Source organism: Poecilia mexicana, unplaced genomic scaffold, assembly GCF_051168715.1.
Source record: "Poecilia mexicana isolate PSO_F unplaced genomic scaffold, ASM5116871v1 scaffold_19, whole genome shotgun sequence".
NCBI lineage: Eukaryota > Metazoa > Chordata > Actinopteri > Cyprinodontiformes > Poeciliidae > Poecilia > Poecilia mexicana.
Genome location: NW_028263388.1, coordinates 3,743,288 through 3,762,528, shown reverse-complemented (window position 1 = coordinate 3,762,528; position 19,241 = coordinate 3,743,288). Strand labels below are relative to the sequence as shown.

Here is a 19,241-nt window from a genome sequence, read left to right as displayed (position 1 = left end):
GTTTCATCGGTTTATGATTAAACTGTGGTGGCCATTCATTCGTTTCCCTTAAAGACTTCTCTGTTTTGTTTGTGGATCTGTCGATGACCTCCATTCGGAATTGACCAATCAAAGAAAAGTAGGTTACGCTCGCTCATGCGCAGTTGGGCCAGAGTAATTTGTTGATATCCTATTCACTAGTATTCATTTAGAGATTCGTATTCTATAGTCAGCTTTATCCACAGCGCGGGAGTTTAATTTACAGCAGGAAGCAGAGCTAAGATAAATGTTTTCTATATGAGGGGTTGATGGAAGACGCACGGGATTTGGTGAGTGACTTTGAGACATGTTTGGGCCTGAGTTAGCGCTCCTCCTTTGTTGTTATCGGTTACGCTAGCAAGCTAATGCTTCTGACAGCGTTATTTATTTGAAAGCGCTCATAAAAGCTTTGTGGTATAACCAAAATGATAGAGATTGACCTTAACTTTACACACAAATTCATGCGTTTTATTTTAACGCAATAAAAACTGCTTCTTTGACGAAAAAAAATTAAGAAAAAACGATTTCCGCTAGCTAGTTGTGCTAGTGCTTCTCGACAGAACTAGCATAACAGGCTAGTTTCAAAGTTCCTCTTATTTTTGTTTCTTTTCTTTTTTTTCTTAAATGTTGCAGTCTTATGTTTTGTTCATGCATATTTTTATTTAGACTCTAATTGATGGCAGGAACATTTCCCCAGCATATTTGTATGTGTCAGTGGGCTCAAATTCCACCTGTAATAAACTGAAGAGGAAGTAGGGATGTTTTGATGGCACTAAATGCTTGAAATTTGTTCAGGTGTTTGGAATCGACTGGCGAAGAATGTGAGCTTTCAAAACATCTTTTAAAATAGAACAAGTTATCAGGATTTTTGTGATTAGTAGGAATGACTAAACATGCAGAATAGACAAGTGTAGTTTTATTTTTAGTCTTGAAAGCTTGATTAAATGATTTGGTCACTATTAAAGTATATCATATTGTCTACTTAAAATGTAAAGATATTTTTATCATTTTAATGACGTAAAGTCGATGTTGTTTTTTAAATATTCTTTTGAATTTTAAACTCTTATTCACCATGAACAGCAGAATCAGAACTTGAAACTTTTACAACAGGATCCTGCAACCTTTACAGTCCAAAAAGCAATTTTTGACCTCTGTCTAGTTATTTTAAATATCGCGTTTAGATCTGCAAATGTTTCATCACTATTTATAAAGTATCACTATTTTATTGCTAGTTTTAGATTTTAAAATTTTAAATAAAAACAACAAAAAAAGAAACAAAAAAACGTTTGGCCAAAGTGGATGGATACGTGTTCTTCCATGGCATGTTACTTGTGCAAAATGTTAGACATAGTTTTAAATCTAATGCTAAGGTAAATATCTAAAATAACATTCCTGGTCTTGTGTCATTCTACATAAAAACTGAAACATTTGTCATAATATCTATATTTAAAATAATTTGTTGGTTTCTTATATATATATTTTTTATATCCAAACATAAACACATTGCTCAACATTTTCCCAATTACTTATCTACACAGTAATGGCGCCCTTTTTTCGAAGCTCCCTTTCTCATTTGCCATTTCCTGCTTTTGTGGTGTTTGTCCACAGAACTGTTCGAACTGAGCATCTATCTGTTTATCCCGCTGGAGAGCTGTCAATTGAGCTTTTTTCTGTACTTGAAGTTTGCTGTATGGAAATGCACTTACATGTCTGGTGAATATACAGGAACATTTCAGCAAATTATTCCAGTGACATGAATAACTTTTGAAAATAACCTTTAAGAAGGAATTAAACACACATTTCACTAAGACCACATTTCTGTATTAATAGTGGGGGTTTTTATTGGTCTGATGTAATATTCTAATCTTCAATGTTTTAACTGTAAGCAGAAAACATCAGTCTGTGTGGAATTAACCTATATAATGTGTCACCTGGTCATAGTTACTTAAAATAAATTCATTTCCAATAATAATTGAGATGCATCTATATATAGGAATCAGACCCCCATTTCTCCCCCCAGAAGTAATATGGTTTAATCCAGAGTCAATACAATATTCAATTAAATTACACAAGAGATTTAATCATTTTTGACACTTTTTTTCTTGTATACTAAATGTATACTAGTAGGTTGGTTAATAAAATACACATAGTAAAAGGACAGATTGGCAACACCTGGGTATGAAATGAGGGCCTGACTTGGTGGAACTGTGAATTGACCCACTGTTTGTCCCTGTCCAGTTGCCATCAGTGCCACAGCCTTAGAGAAGGTTTGGTTTAGCAGGTTGATTAGTCTTTACCTGCTCCTTGTCCGAAAAGTACAAACCTAAAAATTAAACTACATTATTTTTAAAACTGCTGAAACTAAACATTTACATAAATATCTCTTTTTAACCTTCATTGCCATTTTCCTGTTTTGGTGAAATGCACTAATAGTTATTTCTATGTTACTCCATATTTATTTTCTCTTAATGAGAACAGAACCATATGAATATTCATTCGCTGCACCTGCTTCACTTGAAAAACTTGAACTGTGGTTATCAGGAACAACCATGTTGTCAGTTTGTTTCTGGCTCTTGCAGTCCAATTGATATAGATATGGGTGTTTTATAAATTTATTCCATTGCTGCAACTGACATGCTTTAATAATAGGTTCACATGTGCATCAAAATGTGTTTGGTATGACTTAATTATCACAGAATTTAGCAAACAGTTTTATTTTTGTTGTATTTTCAATTGATGTCAACATTGTCATTGATGCCTCTTGGAAACTCAGCTTTAAATTTGGGAATTATTTTTAATTATTTGATCCAAGTAATTAAAAATCGTTATTCAGAGATTTCCTTTCAGAGAAGGGAATCTCTGAATTTTTACGGCAATAAATATACTTCCTACTCCACCAGGTATTTTTATGCAAATATGTGTTCACACATCCTCAGTCGACTTTAAAATCCATGACCTGTCTGTATTTTGATTGAAGGTAATCATTCAACAATGGTGCATTACAAATTATACAACTAATGGTGGGCCTGTTTTACGGCTCGTGATGTATGTGTGATATTTGTGTCGTCGTTTTTTTCCTCTGATTTTTGCCATTTTCCTGTCAAGGCTGAGCGCACTGCACGTTCAGAGCGGAAGCGCCGGGACTCATTCGGGATGTTTGATGGCTACGACAGCTGCAGCGAGGAGTCCACCAGCAGCTCCAGCTCAGAGGACAGTGAGGATGACGTTGTGCGCTCCATCCCAGCCAGCCTGCCCATCATCAAGAACAATGGACAAGTCTACACCTACCCTGATGGCAAAGCTGGAATGGGTCAGTACATACCATCTGCTTCCTTTGCCTTCTGTTGGAGGATCTTGACAAAACATGATGTTGAAATGGCACTTCTAGATGGGGATCACTTGGGTGGTTTACTTCTTTTCTTAAGCATTTATTGTTTTGAGTTAGAATTATTTTAGTTCTCTCTCTTTAAAACCATGAAAGTGTCCATAACGGTTCCACAGTTTGGCGTAACTGAAGTGCAAACAAACAGCTTTGTTTCCATGGTTTCCATGGACATTTCTCCTGTCAGGGTGAATGAGTAGTTCCAGCTACTCATTCACATTTGGTCTGAGATTTGCATTATAAACAGGGATGCCTTAGTTTTTATACTCATCTGCTTGGTCTAAGCAATTGCAATGGCAGTTATTAGTTTTTGTATATATTACTTTGAGGTATGTTTTCAACTTTCCCACTCGAATTAAACGTTTGTGTAATCTATTTTGTGATCTCTCCAGCTACATGTGAGATGTGTGGAATGGTTGGTGTTCGAGACGCTTTTTATTCCAAAACCAAGCGCTTCTGCAGCGTTTCCTGCTCCAGGAGTTATTCCTCAAATTCAAAAAAAGCTAGCATTCTCGCACGACTTCAGGTAAATCATCTAGATTAGGAGCTCGCCAAATCCTGGTATTTCAATCAATCCACTGACGTTGATGCCTGGCTCGTTTCGTCCCACAAGGGCAAGCCTCCGACAAAGAAGGCTAAAGTCTTGCAGAAACAGCCTCTTATGGCAAAGTTGGCAGCTTATGCCCAGTACCAAGCAAGCCAACAGAACCAAGCCAAGTCTAAATCTGGTAAGTCAGCAAACAGCATTGATTGTATTTGATGAGTGTATGAGTTGTATCCTGACCTTCACCTTCTCTGGACCTTCCTAGTCGTTCCTCCAGAGAGCTTCGACTGGGGAAGGTATATCTGCAGCAGTAACACGGTGGGAGCTCCCGTCAGCTGTTTTAAGCATGTAAGTTACAACTGAACATCAACTGCAGAGCCATGAGCTAAACTCTCTTGACTGAATATTGTTGTGCTGATTTCTGTGTAACATCAGGCCCCTATGGGGACATGCTGGGGAGACATAGAGGAAGGAGTGAGGATTGAAGTGCCCAACTCTGACACCAACCTCTCCACTAAGGTCTACTGGATTGCAGAAATTATAAAGCTAGCAGGTAAGACTGTCAGAAAATTAGATGGTTCCAGGGAACAAGCTCGTTTCTGTGCAAATGATTTGTCAGGATATAGGAAAAAAAAGATTCCAATAAAATTTTTTGTCATTTTCTAATGACTAGATAGGTAATTAGATAATTTCTCTAGTATGTGGAGGAGGTGGACAGATGGTGCAAGAAGATGGAGCTTGTCAGTATTTTATAAAGAAAAAAAGTTGACTCTACATTAGAGATGCAAATCTTTCAGTATCTTTCAATTCAGAAATGATTTTTAACTCAGAAACCAGTTTTTCTATTCAAATGGTCTACAGATTCTGTTTAAATTATATTACTGACAAGAAGAAAAGACAGTGTACAGAAATAGAACATTTATATAAAATATTCCATAAGGTTTATTAAATATGGAATTAATTATGTTCTGCAATTAAATTCATTCATTTTATTTTAAAAACTGGATATGATTTAATAAATTATTTCATATTCCTGGACTGAAGCACATTATGAGTGAATTTCAACTGTTACCAACTTCACCAATCGAACTCAGTGGGTGGGATTAGAACTGAGACCCTGGTTTCTGATTGGCTGCTTCAAACAGCAAGTCAAGGCAACTTCTTCCACATTTGCTTTGACTCTGTCATAAATAATGTATTTAATTGTTAATTTGACACTCTTCACTCTCATTATTAAACTAATTAATTAGTTAAATTGTCAAGTTGAAAAAAGGAAATAAATAGAAGACATTGGGTTTTTTTAAAGCTGTTTTTTCCTGACTGTTTTATAAAAATGAAATGTTGTTTTTTTTTACAGGGACACAGTAAATAATGTAGAAAATGAATCTAGTGGTTAAACTTAAATTCCATTTGTTTCCCTGTTAAAGCAGAGGGTTTTGTTCTGTGGCTCTGCAGGGTTCAAGGCACTGCTGAGGTATGAGGGCTTTGACAACGACACCAGCAAAGACTTCTGGTGTAACCTGTGCATCCCTGAGGTGCATCCAGTAGGCTGGTGCGCCTCCAGCAACAAACCACTCGTACCTCCAAAAAGTGAGCATTGCTCCTCACTCGTTCAGAGTTTGATCTTGAAGCTGCCAAGTCTCCTTCTCGTTGGTGCTAACTGCTGCTGTGACATCTGTCACCTCTCACCTCCAGGCATACAGCATAAATACTCTAACTGGAAACCCATTCTTGTGAAGCGTCTCACTGGAGCCAAAACACTGCCAATGGACTTTACTGCCAAGGTGAAACACGCAGCTTCCCACGGCTACAGCCCAGCTTTGCCGAATGCTTCCTTAAATCAACCGCTAACTCCATGCAGAACATTTCTGGTTGTCTTCCCAACTTTAGGTCCGTGAAAACATGCAATTCCCATTTAAGAAGCTGATGCGGGTGGAGGTGGTGGATAAGAACTACCTGTGCCGGACACGGGTGGCTCTGGTGGAGCAGGTGATTGGAGGACGCCTCAGGCTGGTCTATGAGGACGACGGCCTGGATGACTTCTGGTGCCACATGTACAGCCCTCTGATCCACAACATCGGCTGGTCACGCAGCATCGGACACCGCTTCAAACGATCTGGTAGGAGGTGAAAATGTCTCACACACTTTGCACTCCAGTCCATTCTGAGACTGGGCCATGTAGCTAAATGTACTGGGTCATCTGTCCAAATCCTTGATTTCTGGTGTATAAAATCCAGCTGTTAGTCATGCAGACTGCTTCTATACACATTGGGTTGTTCTCAGGAGCTCAGTGAACTCCAGCGGTACCATGATAGGATGATAGGATGAACCTGAGCATTAAGTCCAGTGATTAAAGTTCCTCACTACTAAATATTCCAGTTGTTGGAGCAGGAGGCTGCAGTCCTCCACCTGGCCGTCCTGAGTTCGACCCCCCCCATCCTTGGCATCTTTGTCCTCTCTGCCCCCTCCCCTCTGATTGGCTGCTAGATGATGAGCGCAAACACAATGACTGAATTATGAATATGTCTCATGTAACTGTTTACATCCATGGCTGCCATGATTTTTACTGACTTGCCTCATGAACAGGCTTATTCACATGTGTTTTTAATTTAATTTCTTATTTGATGGAAGCGCTGCAATTGTGAAAGTTTTGACACTAACAGAATATCAGCAAAGATTTTCTCACTCTTGCAATGGAAGCGGAGCTACTGACAGGACTAGTTGAATTCATTCTTTTTGCTGATGTAGCACTTTTGTTTCCTCAGATGTCACAAAGAAAGCTGACGGACAGGTCGATGCCCCCGCACAACTCTTTCAGAAGGTAAGAATGTCTGACCTTCCAGTGGTGCAGGACGTGCGTCATGAAGTGTGATGAGGCGTCTCCTTAAATCAGGAGTTCTGTTTAAATTAATAGTTTAAATGTTTTTTCACTCTGCGCGGCTCATCTGGGCTCAGATTGGGATGCGAGATCTAGAACTCAAAGCAGATGAAACGCATCTCTGCAGCAGTGCACCTGTTGAACTCTGACCTGTCCTTCAGACCGTTTCACTCCATGTCAGTTTCAGAAACTCTAACCCTGAACAATAACGCTTAACCTGCTAATTGCACTTTTAAGATGTTTTCTGTGTGGTTATATGTCTGTGCTCGTATGTACTGCTGCTGCTCTCTGGATCTTTTAGTTGCCCCTCAAACAAATAAAGTTTACCTTTACAAATGATCTGAAATCATTTCTAACTTTATGTACAATTGTAAATCTGATACACTTTGACCTTCCTGGGATTTACATTGTTTATGACAACCAACATTAAAACTGTCTGTTCTTCCTTAATAGAGAATGTAATGTTCCATTTATTAAGCAATCCAACCTTTATTGAAATGTGTCTGTTCTATCAATATTATCATCCCAGGTAAAAGACGTTGACCAGAGTGAGGAATGGTTCAAAGATGGGATGAAATTAGAAGCTATAGATCCCCTCAACCTCTCTGCTATCTGTGTAGCCACGGTAAAAAAGGTGAGCGTGGTCATTGGACGTGATGTGGATGAACAAAGCAGCTGATTTTGTTTCCATATTTTGATCACCTTCGAGAGGCAGCCTGACTGATGTGTTGCTCTCCAGGTGTTGGCAGATGGTTACCTCATGATTGGTATCGATGGCTCTGAGGCCATCGATGGATCAGACTGGTTCTGCTACCACGCCATGTCTCCCTCCATCTTCCCTGTCGGCTTTTGTGAAATCAACAACATTGAACTCACGCCTCCAAAAGGTACACTTCTGTTTCTTGGCCCACTTCAGGTTTAACCAATGGAGCTTTATGTTTCAGAAGCTCCATTCAGAAATCACTTCAAGACAGAGTCTAAGTGGCTTTTTGTCCCTGATTTATCAGTAGAAGTAGTTACAGTTCTGCATCAGTTGATATGTAAGCTGGGCCCAGCTGGCTTCATATGTAGGGACAGATGATGTGTGTGAGACCAGCCAGCAGCAAGATTTAAAACCCTAAACACAGTCATAGAGATTGTTTGATAGAATTTGCTGACCAAAAAGAGGAACGCTGCCTCCAGCTTAGATTGTGTGTGTAGAGTCGACCCGCTCTGACGGCTTTATTTCTGAAAACTCACAGCTGTGTGGAATATTAACATCTCTACTTGTTGTTTCTCAATGACCAGGGGGAGTTCAGAGCTCTTTAGGTTTATAAGGCTACAGCAGGGCTCAATGCTCAATTAAAAATTTTTTGTGCTGCAGTTTGTTTATTTTTGCATGGTCATTCATATTATTAAATACGAACGTAATGAGACTTTACATCCCCAAAGCGACCTGCATGTGCAGAAGAAGATTGTAGACGTCACACAGCAGCGCTCTCTTTACAGGACGCCACCGTCAACTTGGTTATTCAGAGCCGTCAACATTGTCACAGGATCATAGCAACACAAGGGAAGCTGGTTAAAACAAAGTGCAACTGTTAGCGATCAGTTTTTTTTGACTGTGGTGAAAAAACCGGATTTGGTTCGTGTTTTCCTGCTGTGTGAATGTAGCCTAACAGATGTGAGGTTCTGAGTGGATGTTTTGTTTGCTTGGCTGTTCTCCAGGGTACACTAAGCTGCCATTTAAATGGTTTGACTACCTCAGAGAAACAGGCTCAATAGCTGCACCTGTCAAACTTTTTAACAAGGTAAGATTTACTGGCCTTCTTTATCCTCTGGAGTTAGAAGTGACCCCTTGATTCAGTTCCTTTCCCTGCCTTGGAGTGTTTATACCGCCTCTACCATGCGGCTTACAGGAGGTTCCCAATCACGGTTTCCGGATAGGCATGAAGCTGGAAGCTGTAGACTTGATGGAGCCACGGCTGGTGTGTGTTGCCACGGTGACGAGAATTGTGCACCGGCTGCTAAGGATCCACTTTGATGGCTGGGAAGACGAGTATGACCAGTGGGTGGACTGTGAGTCACCAGACCTCTACCCAGTGGGCTGGTGTCAGCTGACAGGCTACCAGCTCCAACCACCTGCCTCACAAAGTAAGAACCTCAGCAGCCCGCTTCCCACATCCTGCTCTTTCTGCACCTGGATCCAGGTTATCTGCTTCATATGCACATACACATGATGGCACATCAAAGAGTCAGGCAGTCAGCAGGTCTGCTGATGATTCAGTCAGATGGATTCCATCATTTCTCTGACATCAGCAGGGTTCAGATCCTTCTGATTCTTCACATTTCTGTGACATCGTTTCGGCTCCAGAGCTCAACAATATGAAAGAAGGAATGAGACTCAGTAACGTGGGATGATGCCAAAACAGCATCAACCTACAGAAATCCTGAACAATAGGACCTCTCTAAAGTAAAGAGACTTACTTGTACACCTTTACCAGTTCATGAATACTGCCAGGCGTTAATGTGATTGCACTGTCCAGAGATTTTGCGTTGTTGCACGAGTTATTTCAGAACATGGTGACTGCTGTAGGTTCAGTCAGATCCAGAAAGGATGAAATATGACCAACATGTCAGAGAGAGATTCACATACCCACGTAACATCCGGCTCACTGATCAATACAGACTTGTGAAAGTCTAACATGTAAAACCATCACTGCAGATAATGTCTGTATAATATACGCTGCCAGCAGAATGAACTGTGGTAACCCTCTGTGGGATTGTTTTTTTTACCACAATCCCTTCAGGTAACTAAAGGGCTGCCACAAATGCTTACTTTTTTCTAATTATCAATTATTCCTTGAAAAAAAAACTTATTTATATATTTATTTTTAATAAATGTTTTTAAAACAATCTCACAAAATAAAATCTAGGTTAAAATTTTGCATTTAAAGGTGTAAATTATTTGTTGACGTATTAGCTGTGACATGACAAATGTAAATGTTTTTATTTATACTTTAATTAACATGTTACTTAATTACATGAATTTTGATGGATAAAAGTTAAATCACATTGTCTGCTTTTACATGCAGACGTTCAGAACAGAACCTTTGTGTTGTGTTTCTGTTAAATCCACAAATCTGATGCACAAGCGACGTCTGCAAACAGCTTTGCCCAATTGAAGTTCACTTCTGCTTCTAAAAATGTTGGAAAAGCCTATTGTGCTAAAAGAAGCTATTCAATCCTGATTTTAAAAAAATGTTCAAGTTTTTGTGTGTTTGTTTTTTCCCCACATCCTAATTTGTGTCCTTTATTGATGCCATGAACTTGAGTTTTGGTCTGTGCTTTCAGGTAACAGAGACACGCCTCTGTCTGTGCCCAAGCAGAAGAAGAAGACCCCTCAGTACAAAGGACAGAAGAAAAGTCAGTATGCTTTCCTGCTTGGTGTCTTTCCTCTTCCTCTGTCTTTCCTCTTCCTCTGCCCGTCACTCGCTACTTTGGTGCTGGAAACTCATGTAAAATGTTTTCATTGGACCCATCGTGTCACATTGCACAGCGCAGGGAAAAGACGAAAGTAGCATTTGTTCCAGTTGATAGTTGAGATAACTCTTGGAAGCAGAAAGGATTGTGTCAGACCTTTCAGTTTGTGTTAACATCACCCAAACCACCGCGCTAATGTGAACAACTAGTGGACAGTGGTAAACTCAGATTAGTGGTCAGGGTGTTGAAAAGTTTCTTTCAAGTCACAGGGGATGTTGCTGCCCTGGGGGGCTTCCTTTGAAGATATGGCTTCCAGGATGAGAAGGTCACCTGTGTGTGGACAGCTGCAGTGGTGGAGGCTTTCAAACTGAACAAGGCTGTTAAGGACTGGTTATCTCGAGGAACTCCTGAAACAGCAGATGGGTTCCTGGCAGCAAGAAGCGCTGGTGGATCTAATGTAGTTACAGTAAGTGTGGGAGGAAAACGAAGAGGCTGGGTTGAAATAATTTTGTTTGCCCTCAAGAAATATCGACTCAGAAAGGGAAAATAGGGAGGAAAGTGAGTCCATCACCAGGGGACAGTGGTGGACGCTGAAGGCGCTACGTTTTTGCAGTGTTGTGGTTGATAATGTGGCATTGAGGTCTGGGGCCGATTCCACTCTAAAAAAGTCTGTTCCAGTCGTTGATGACTCCCAGCCTCTGTGAGAAGGTTTACTCCCTAGTGTTGGTCGGGAGGTTCTGACCTTCAGGAGGAGCCGTGTGGCTTTCACCCTCGTCAACAAACTGTGGAACAGATCTACACCATGGTGGATGTTTGGCAGATCTGTGGGTCTGAAGAAGGTTCTGGTTCATCTGTGCAGCATGTTGTGGAGGTGCTGCTGGAGCGCCGAGGTCTGTTGATGCCTCACAAGAGGCGACTGTGGCTCTGTGGGAAGAGTAGTCATCTTGTGATTGGAAGGTTGTAGGTTCAGTTCCAGCTTCCTCCTGCCTCATGTCGATGTGCCCTTAGGCACATCGACATGAGGCCCTTGGGCACTTAACCCCAAATTGCCTACCGATCTGTGTATCGGTGTATAAATGTGTATTAAAAAAAACGGTCAAAATGATTGGAAAAGCGCTATATAAGTTCAGTCCATTTACCATTTACAAGAGCTGTTGCTGCTGATGATGATTATGATCCTGATGACGATGTTTTTGCTGGTCAAAATTATTTTTTTTTAAAGTATTTTTCCCAATTAGTCAACAAGGTCACAAGACGACCTTGTCAACTTTCTAAAATAGTTAGAAAGCTGACTATTTTAGCTTTTTAAAATGGTCAGGAAATAGTTGGGGATAAGTGCAACATAAGTAATTATCTAGTCATTGTTTTCAGATGAGACCGTTTTTATCTGGAGAATTGCACTCAAATTTTATTGTGCAATGTTTCATTGTTACAATGGCAACAAAGATTGTATTGCATTTTTCATGTTGACCTTTTTCACATGTAGAGTTTTAAAGAGAAAAAAGAATTGAAGCTGTTTTGGATTAAAGCTGCAACATAAAATAAAAAGGTGCAACACCTTCAGAGCACAATTGGAACTTTCTAAATGAACAGATGGTAATGTGTACTCAGGACAAATGTCTTCCTGTTGCTTGTTAGTCCAGAAAGTGGTTCTGGTTTTATTTCTTCATCTTTTTGGTTAATTATGCAGCATTCAGACTGTGGGTGAGGCATTGCTAAAAATATACAAATATGTAAATAAAAATAAAAAAACAATCCCAGTTCCAGTCAAATGCAGTGACTGTAAATAGTGACACAGAGAGAGGCTGAAGCTTTGTGAAGGAGAATCCAGCGTAAAGCTGCTGGTTTAATATCACTGAGACATTTTAGATGTCAACTGAAGTCCATACAGACGTGTACGTTATGGATGGATGACATGAAAGCAACGACTTTGAAGTTTCTACTGAATCAGGGTAGAAATTGTTTTTTAGAATCATACTGCTGATGTTTATGCAAGTTTATTCATTGTATCCATGGAAACAAACTGGAATTGAAAATTTTTATAAAAAATGAAATTAACTGTAATGAATTAAATTCAGAGGAATGATCATTTTTGCAATAGCATCCCATCATACTGATGTCTGAAACTCAGTGTTGGAGCCGCTTTTGACTTTGCTTAGTGGTCCCTGCTGTTCACATACGAGCTACATTTTGCACTAAATGTCTCAGAAAAAAAAATTTAGGGAAAATAAAGTGACTAAAAGGCATATATTCCATAAACAGTTGGAGGCTGTTGCTCATGTCTCAGTGCACCACCTGCTGGGCTTCCTTCATGAGCCTCTACTTCAGAGTTCTGTGCAGCTACCTTGAATCTTCTGTCGTGATGCGCTGTGATTGTTTTCCTGAATTTGCTGGGTGTTTCAGTCAGTGTGTAACTCTGGAACGTCATCATGACAATGTGCAGTAACAGGTACCTGTGCTGTGGGCTTGGACTTTACATCTTCCAGAGTTTCCTATCCTCTGAGTCCTTTTTCAAATTAAGAATACCATCGAATATATTTCAGGTACAGAGTTTCCCCCAGAAAACCTGCGGAGCCCGATGTAGGGGCGCTAGAGCCAATGGCCCACTGGGTCTTTATGTTAAAAAATGTTCAGTTAAAAAAAAAGTCTGAGATTCATGAGCAGGCCTGGGTAGACAGGTGCCTGAGGCTGCAGCCATCATGGGAAGAGCTACCCTTTCATTTGATGAGAATAAATGTATGAGGAGAGTTTGATGTTCAAATGAGACGAATGTTCAGCTGTTTGGCCAAAAGTGATGAGAAGAAAGTTTAGAGGAGTAAAATAAGATCAAATCTAAATACACTAAAATTAATGACAAGACTGGTGGTGGGATTGTGTGCTGTTTCTGTGTGAACTCCTGCTTTCCTCTGTTGTTTTTCCCTCCTTTTTCTTTGGCTGAAGGAGGAAAAAAAAACTTCTGCACATGAGAGAGGAGATTTGGGAGGTGTTTATTGCTATGCAAGTATGTGTGCGTGTGCTTATGTGTGTGTTTGTAAGAAAGTCTGTGAACACTGTCCCAGATAGTTGCCCTCTACCCCCCCAAGCATTGTTCTTGATAAGTGGGCACGTTGGTCAGCCACCCTCTGTGGAGCGTTGGGTCAGGTCCACAGAAATCATGGGGAAGGGAACCAGCAGCAGATAGCCTAGAGGTTTATATAACATCCAGGAGAATTTGAGATAGCCAGCCTTCCCAGGCTGACACAGAGAGCCAGTTCAGATGACGGTTGTTTGGTCAGGCTGACTCCATTTGTTTTTCCGTCTTGGATGTTGGAAAAGCCTATTGTTGTGCTAAAAGAAGTTATTCAATCCTGATTTTAAAAAAGCTCTCACTGGAACAGCCCATCCGTCTGTTCATATACGCACGCGCGCGCGCACACACACACACATATATGTTTGCGTGGCTATCTACAGCCTAAGCCTTGCCCTTATCCTAACCCTAACCAAAACTCAATTCACACCTTAGTCCTAAATCTAAGCTCTGACCCAAAAACAGTGTATCCCCTGGGCCCACGTACCTCGAGAGTGAAAATTCTCAAACTTGAGGGGAGCAGGCTTCGATCCCCACAAGGGGAAACACTGTTTTCCCTTTGCCTTGTGGGTCCCCACAACATAGTATGTATCAGGAAAATGGTCCCCACAAGGTATTACAAACAAACACGTGCACACACACCAGCCAGGCAGCCTAACTATGACCAGGTCAGCTGCCAAGATGGTCCATACCCAGTTCAGTGTGCCAACTGTAACCCTAAATTATTTTGTCTTTACTGCTACTGGTGTATAAACAAGCCTATGCAAAACAAACACTTAGTTTGGTGGGGAGGCAAATAAAGCCTGGTGGCCCGCCAGGCTGATGATACACTGAGGGAAACCCTGAGGTAGTTCATAGTGGGCAGGATTTAAATATAGACTCTGCAAATATCACACACTGGAAGCAAAAGGTGCAAGGGAGGGAGAAAGGAGTAGGACAGAAGGGTGCAAGGAAGGACAGAGAATGCAAAAGTAGAAGGGACATGAATGGTGGCAGTGAGAGCAGCTCACCAGGGGCTTATTCAGATAGGAGAGTGGATGAACGTCTCAGCAGTGCTTCGATGAAGGTCGCATCTTAAGCTCTAACCTTTTACTTTCCTTCTTGGTTCATGACTGAACTGCTCAACTGAGCCCTGTGTGCAATAAGCCCCTGGTAGCTGACCCCAGTCTGGTTGGTGTTTAGAGAGGAAGATTCCGGTTGGTCGACGGGCCTTCAGTCAGTCAGGCAGGAGGAGGAGCAGCTTCTCAGGAGACGAAGAGCAGAGCCCACCCATTTACTGTATCCAGGGGCCCGCTCGGCCCCGAGCACATCTGCACCCCATCCACAAATCAGGTAATGGCACACTACTGACTACATGAGATGGGCCAGGAGCCCCAGAGGCTCGGGAGGCGGGGCCTCTGTGTGGAGACACAGGCAGCTGCTGCTGCATGTCTCTGGTTGGACCCGTCGCTGGTCCCTTTAAGAAAACCTTTTACTTCTTTTTTACATGATGTTCTCAGTGTTTGACCTCCAGGGGGCAGGTGGAGCGCCTGCACTGCTAAAACACTAAATCTTACCAAGTATTTTGGTCAAGTTTCTAGTGCAAATGTCTTAGTACACTTGAAGTAAGTCAAAACTATTTTACAAGTATCTTTTCCAAAAGATACAAGAGCTTGTTTTAAGTCAATAATTCCTTAATATTGACGAAAAAGTACTAGATCCCTTAGCAGATTATTTGACTTATGAAAAAAATGTCTTGTTATAAGTGAAATAATCCACCAGTGGAACTAGTACATTTTCATCAATATTAAGGAGTTATTGACTTAAACAAGCTCCTGGATCTTGCTGAAAAGTTACCTGTAAATTATTTTTCTTATTTCAAGTGTACTAAGATATTTGCACTAGAAACTTGACCAAAAATACTTGGTAAGATTTAGTGTTTTTGCAGTGAGCTGCATGTGTCTGATCCCTGCTCTCTCTGCAGAGTCTCTGCTGCGGATGAAGGAGGACCCGGCCGACGGGGACGAGTTCACCTTCACCCAGGGAACTTCGGACCAAGAGAGCAACGGCTCAGGCAGCTACTACATCAAACAGGAGCCATGAGGGGGCCCCCGACAGGAAGCAGACGGGGCCCCAGCAGGAAGAGACAAAATGGATCTGGAAGCCTATCGGACCGGCTCCAGGATTACTGAGAAACCCAAACGGGAACATGTCTGAGCTGCTGCTGCCCCGCAGCTGTGGGTACCAGAGCTCTGGGCTCCAACCGACCCGACCCACAGACTCACTGAGCAGCTGTCACTGAGCCAGGGCTTCAGTTGTTGTTGCTTCGGTTGGTTTTTGGTTTTTGGCAGACGACAGAGACCTTTCCTTTGGAGCAGTACGGAGAGACGGGGTTTGGTTTGTTTATAGTACTTGAAGATTTGATTTTCTACTATTTTTGGGGTTGTTCTGTTTTTTTGTGTTGTTTTGTTGCATTAACTTCTTCAGTGGCTGTGTGGGAAATGTAACTTGTTGTTCCTTAATTTTAAAAAAAATTTTTTTTTTACTCGGAGGTCTGTGGAATCCAGGTTCCAGATGTACATAAAACAGATTAGTAGAGGTCCAGTGCAGCTCAGCATTACTCTTCAGCTTTTTGTGTTTCCAGCTCAGCGTTGTTCCACAGAGCGCAGCGTGTAAATCTCTTCCAGCTTGTAGATTTCTGATCAAAGTTTAGCCAGTTTCAGTCCCAGCAGCTTCCCCTCAATAAAACCTCTTCCTTTCATTCGTAAGACAAACGCTGGTTTCCCATGACAACCAGCTTGTGGGTAGGACGTCAACAAAGGCTGAGGGAAACTTTTTGGTGGAAGATCCCCAAAATGTTCAGAATCCCCAAAAACCCTTCAGCTCATTCCATTGTGTTTCCAATGTGTTGTTGCCAACTCTACATGATGTTTCCATGGGAACAGGCTGCCAGCCGCCCTCCCTCAGTCTGATGCTGACGGTCTTAGTAGCGGCAGCAGTGTGATCAGACCGGAACGGAACGTGTTTGGGGGGGAGCTGCGCTGCTCCTGTGGAGTCGGCTCATTTACTGTTTCTTTACTGATTAAACACTGAATGCGCTCTACTGAGGAACCTTTCCGCTCAGGCCGGAACGATCCCGCAGCCCTCTAAAGAAGCTGTTTTCATTATGATCATTATTAATATCTGGGTAATATTTAGTGTTTTGTTTTGTTTTTTTCTGTGCTCCTGTGTGTGAGATCTGAGCCACAGAACGATATGATGCACTGCTTCCCCTGCACTCCAGGCCACAGGCAGGAACACACAGAGCTCCACTTCCACATTCATACAGTCTACACAGATATATATATATATATATATATATATATATATATATATATATATATATATATATATATATATATATATATATATATATATATACATATATAGTAAGATGGGACTTGTTGGGTTGTTTAAGCTAGACCTTAGCAGCTGTTTATCTTCTACCTCGTGATGCTGACAGCTAACAGATCAACCACAGGATGAGTTGGATGATGGCAGCCATATGCAAACACATCTTGATCCCTTAGTGATCCACACCAAACACATCCATTCCTTCTCCTGCACACCAGGTCGTCTCATGTCAACGTTATGCAATACCAGAGCTTATATTGTTTGGTTATATGAAATAAAATGTATCCCAGCTGGAGCCTCTCAGATCATTATAGAGATGCAAGGAATAGATTGTCTTAACAGAAGCTTCTAACTGTGATTATTCAGGGGTTTCCAAGTAATCGGCGCCGGATGGAGATGCAGGGCAGACGGTAGAAGGTCCAGACGTAGGCTCAGAGTCACTTCTCAGGATGTGTTCCTTTAGCTGCAGCTGTAGCTGCAGTTTTGGACCAGGGTGGTGGTGGCGGGTGGGGGAGGAAGGGTTCAGGATCTGCAGGGTTTTGGGAACTTAAATCGTTTTCATATTCACTATTCTTCTCTGGAGCCAAAGCAGTGAACCGATGCGTCAGCCCCTCCACTGTCAGTTAATCTAAGTCAAATTCTCTTTCTGCTAAATCTAACTGACTAGAATTCAGTTCTTTTTTTCAGTTACAGCTATGTTAGCAGTAGGGTGCACCGATTGCAGTTTTCTGGTCGATTATGGATATTTAAGAAGCCTGACTTGTTGAGTCAGTTTTTGGCATAAATACCAATTTAATTTTTTTTTTCTTCTCTTTCCTGGAAAGTAGCTCAGTTTGCACATGCTCAGTTAGCAACACCACACTGTTGCTGACATGACCTGTGCAGAGGATGAAGTTGACAGTGGCTCACTTTCAGATTTTGGCCGTAGTTATGAATGAAGGGCAGGTCTGAGCCATCGGTGCACCTGCACTTAGCAACTTTTACTCTTTTTGTCATTAGTGTGGACAATATTTGACTTCTGTGATCTAAATGTTATTCAGATAGAAGAGCATGTTTGTGAATTTGAGGGAGAAGCAACATCATCAAATCTGGTTCGACACAATCACAACCTAATGACTGTTAATCACATTTAAGATGAACTTTAGAACCAAGACAAGCTTGGAGTTTGTTTACTGAACCTTTCTCTGTTTTTAGTTAAGAAAAAAAAAAACACACAACCAGATGCAATGACCCATCTACACTTTCAGCAATAATTTAAAGAGGTTGTAATGATTCCAAATGATTTTATGGTTTAATATTTATTAAAGGAGATCACCTCCTTTAAGACTTGTGATAACAGAATACGCTGGAGTCACGGTTGGATTTGGTTAGGAAACTTTCTGCCTCAGGTCTGCCGACCCTGGAGGATCTGTGGTTTCCTGATGCAGCTCATGTGAAACAGCTTTTAAATGAGCAATAAAAGAAAAGAGTGTGAATCGCTGCACGTTGGTTCTGTTTGAGGTAGGATGAAAGCATTAATGTTTTGGTCCCAAAAGCTGCTGCTGCTAAAGTAGGAGGAGAAAAGAACATCACTGTTAGATCTAGGAAATGATTCTCGTAGATAACGCTCCGGTCTCAGCCCGACCCTGCTGTTCATGGTCAGCCGTGCAGGACGACGACAACGACGGCATGGAAGTGATGATTTTGGACTCATTTGCAGAAGGTTTTGTACAGACGTGCTGAGCTGCAGCCCCCCTGCTCCCTCCCTGACACTCCATCCCTGTCCAGGGTTCTAGATGTTGTTGGTCGTCCTCCAGTCGGTGTCTGTGGTCAAGAGCATCTGGAAGTCCAACCCCACCAAAAACTGACAACTGTTTTTGGAAATGGGAAGCTCAGGCCTGCTTTTCTGCAGTTTAAAGGTTTCATTAAAATGTTTTGAAATTAGAAGCTAAATTTTGCCCAAGAAAGTCAACTGCAATGACTTTTTGACAGATTTCTACAGAACCGGTAACGACTAACTGTTTATAGGTGATTGATTCGTTCTCTTGGTGTTGATGGGTTTCCCTTGAACTCGTCCCTGGTGGTCCTCCCTGCCCCACTCCCCCTCCAGATACTAACACGGGTCTTTTGTATGTAATAGCCCTCAAATAAAATCATGATATAGTGGTGCTATATATAAATATATATAAATAAATATATATTTATATTTGATAAGAATGACATATTGTCTTGTTACTGTCAGAAGATAATTGTGTGTTCAGATTATGGTTTATGGGGTAAAAAAAATCTATTTTGGATACAAATTTAAATTTAGTTGGGTAAATTTGTGCTGTGATAAATAAAGCTTTGATAGACTTTGTAAATAAAGCCAACTGTTTGGACCAACTATAATGAAAGGTTTTCTTTGTTTTCCTTGTGTTACAAACTGTTTTCCGCATGGCTGTGAAAGTTTATCTGGTGGTTTTTGTAAAATCGGACTTTTACACTGAATAAAGAGCTTATGACGTCCGACGCTCAGAAATCCTTTTTCTCAGAAAGT

At 41.2% G+C, this 19,241-nt stretch overlaps 1 protein-coding gene across 2 annotated transcripts; it reads left to right on the top strand.

Annotated features, from left to right (window-relative positions):
* Nucleotides 1-112: 112 nt before the first annotated feature.
* On the top strand, nt 113-19,213 carry mbtd1 (mbt domain containing 1). 2 transcript variants are annotated; one of them, XM_015002618.2, is made up of 17 exons: nt 113-308; nt 3,124-3,328; nt 3,793-3,926; nt 4,014-4,128; nt 4,210-4,292; nt 4,380-4,497; nt 5,400-5,534; nt 5,640-5,728; nt 5,835-6,063; nt 6,710-6,765; nt 7,352-7,456; nt 7,562-7,709; nt 8,530-8,612; nt 8,721-8,955; nt 10,156-10,227; nt 14,534-14,683; nt 15,315-19,213. In XM_015002618.2, exons 1-17 carry the CDS (start codon nt 288-290, stop codon nt 15,431-15,433), a joined length of 2,097 nt encoding a protein of 698 aa, XP_014858104.2. In that variant the 5' UTR covers nt 113-287; the 3' UTR covers nt 15,434-19,213. The 2 variants fall into 2 exon arrangements, with proteins under 2 accessions (XP_014858104.2, XP_014858106.2); XM_015002620.2 differs by lacking the exon at nt 14,534-14,683.
* The last annotated feature ends 28 nt before the right edge of the window (nt 19,214-19,241 follow it).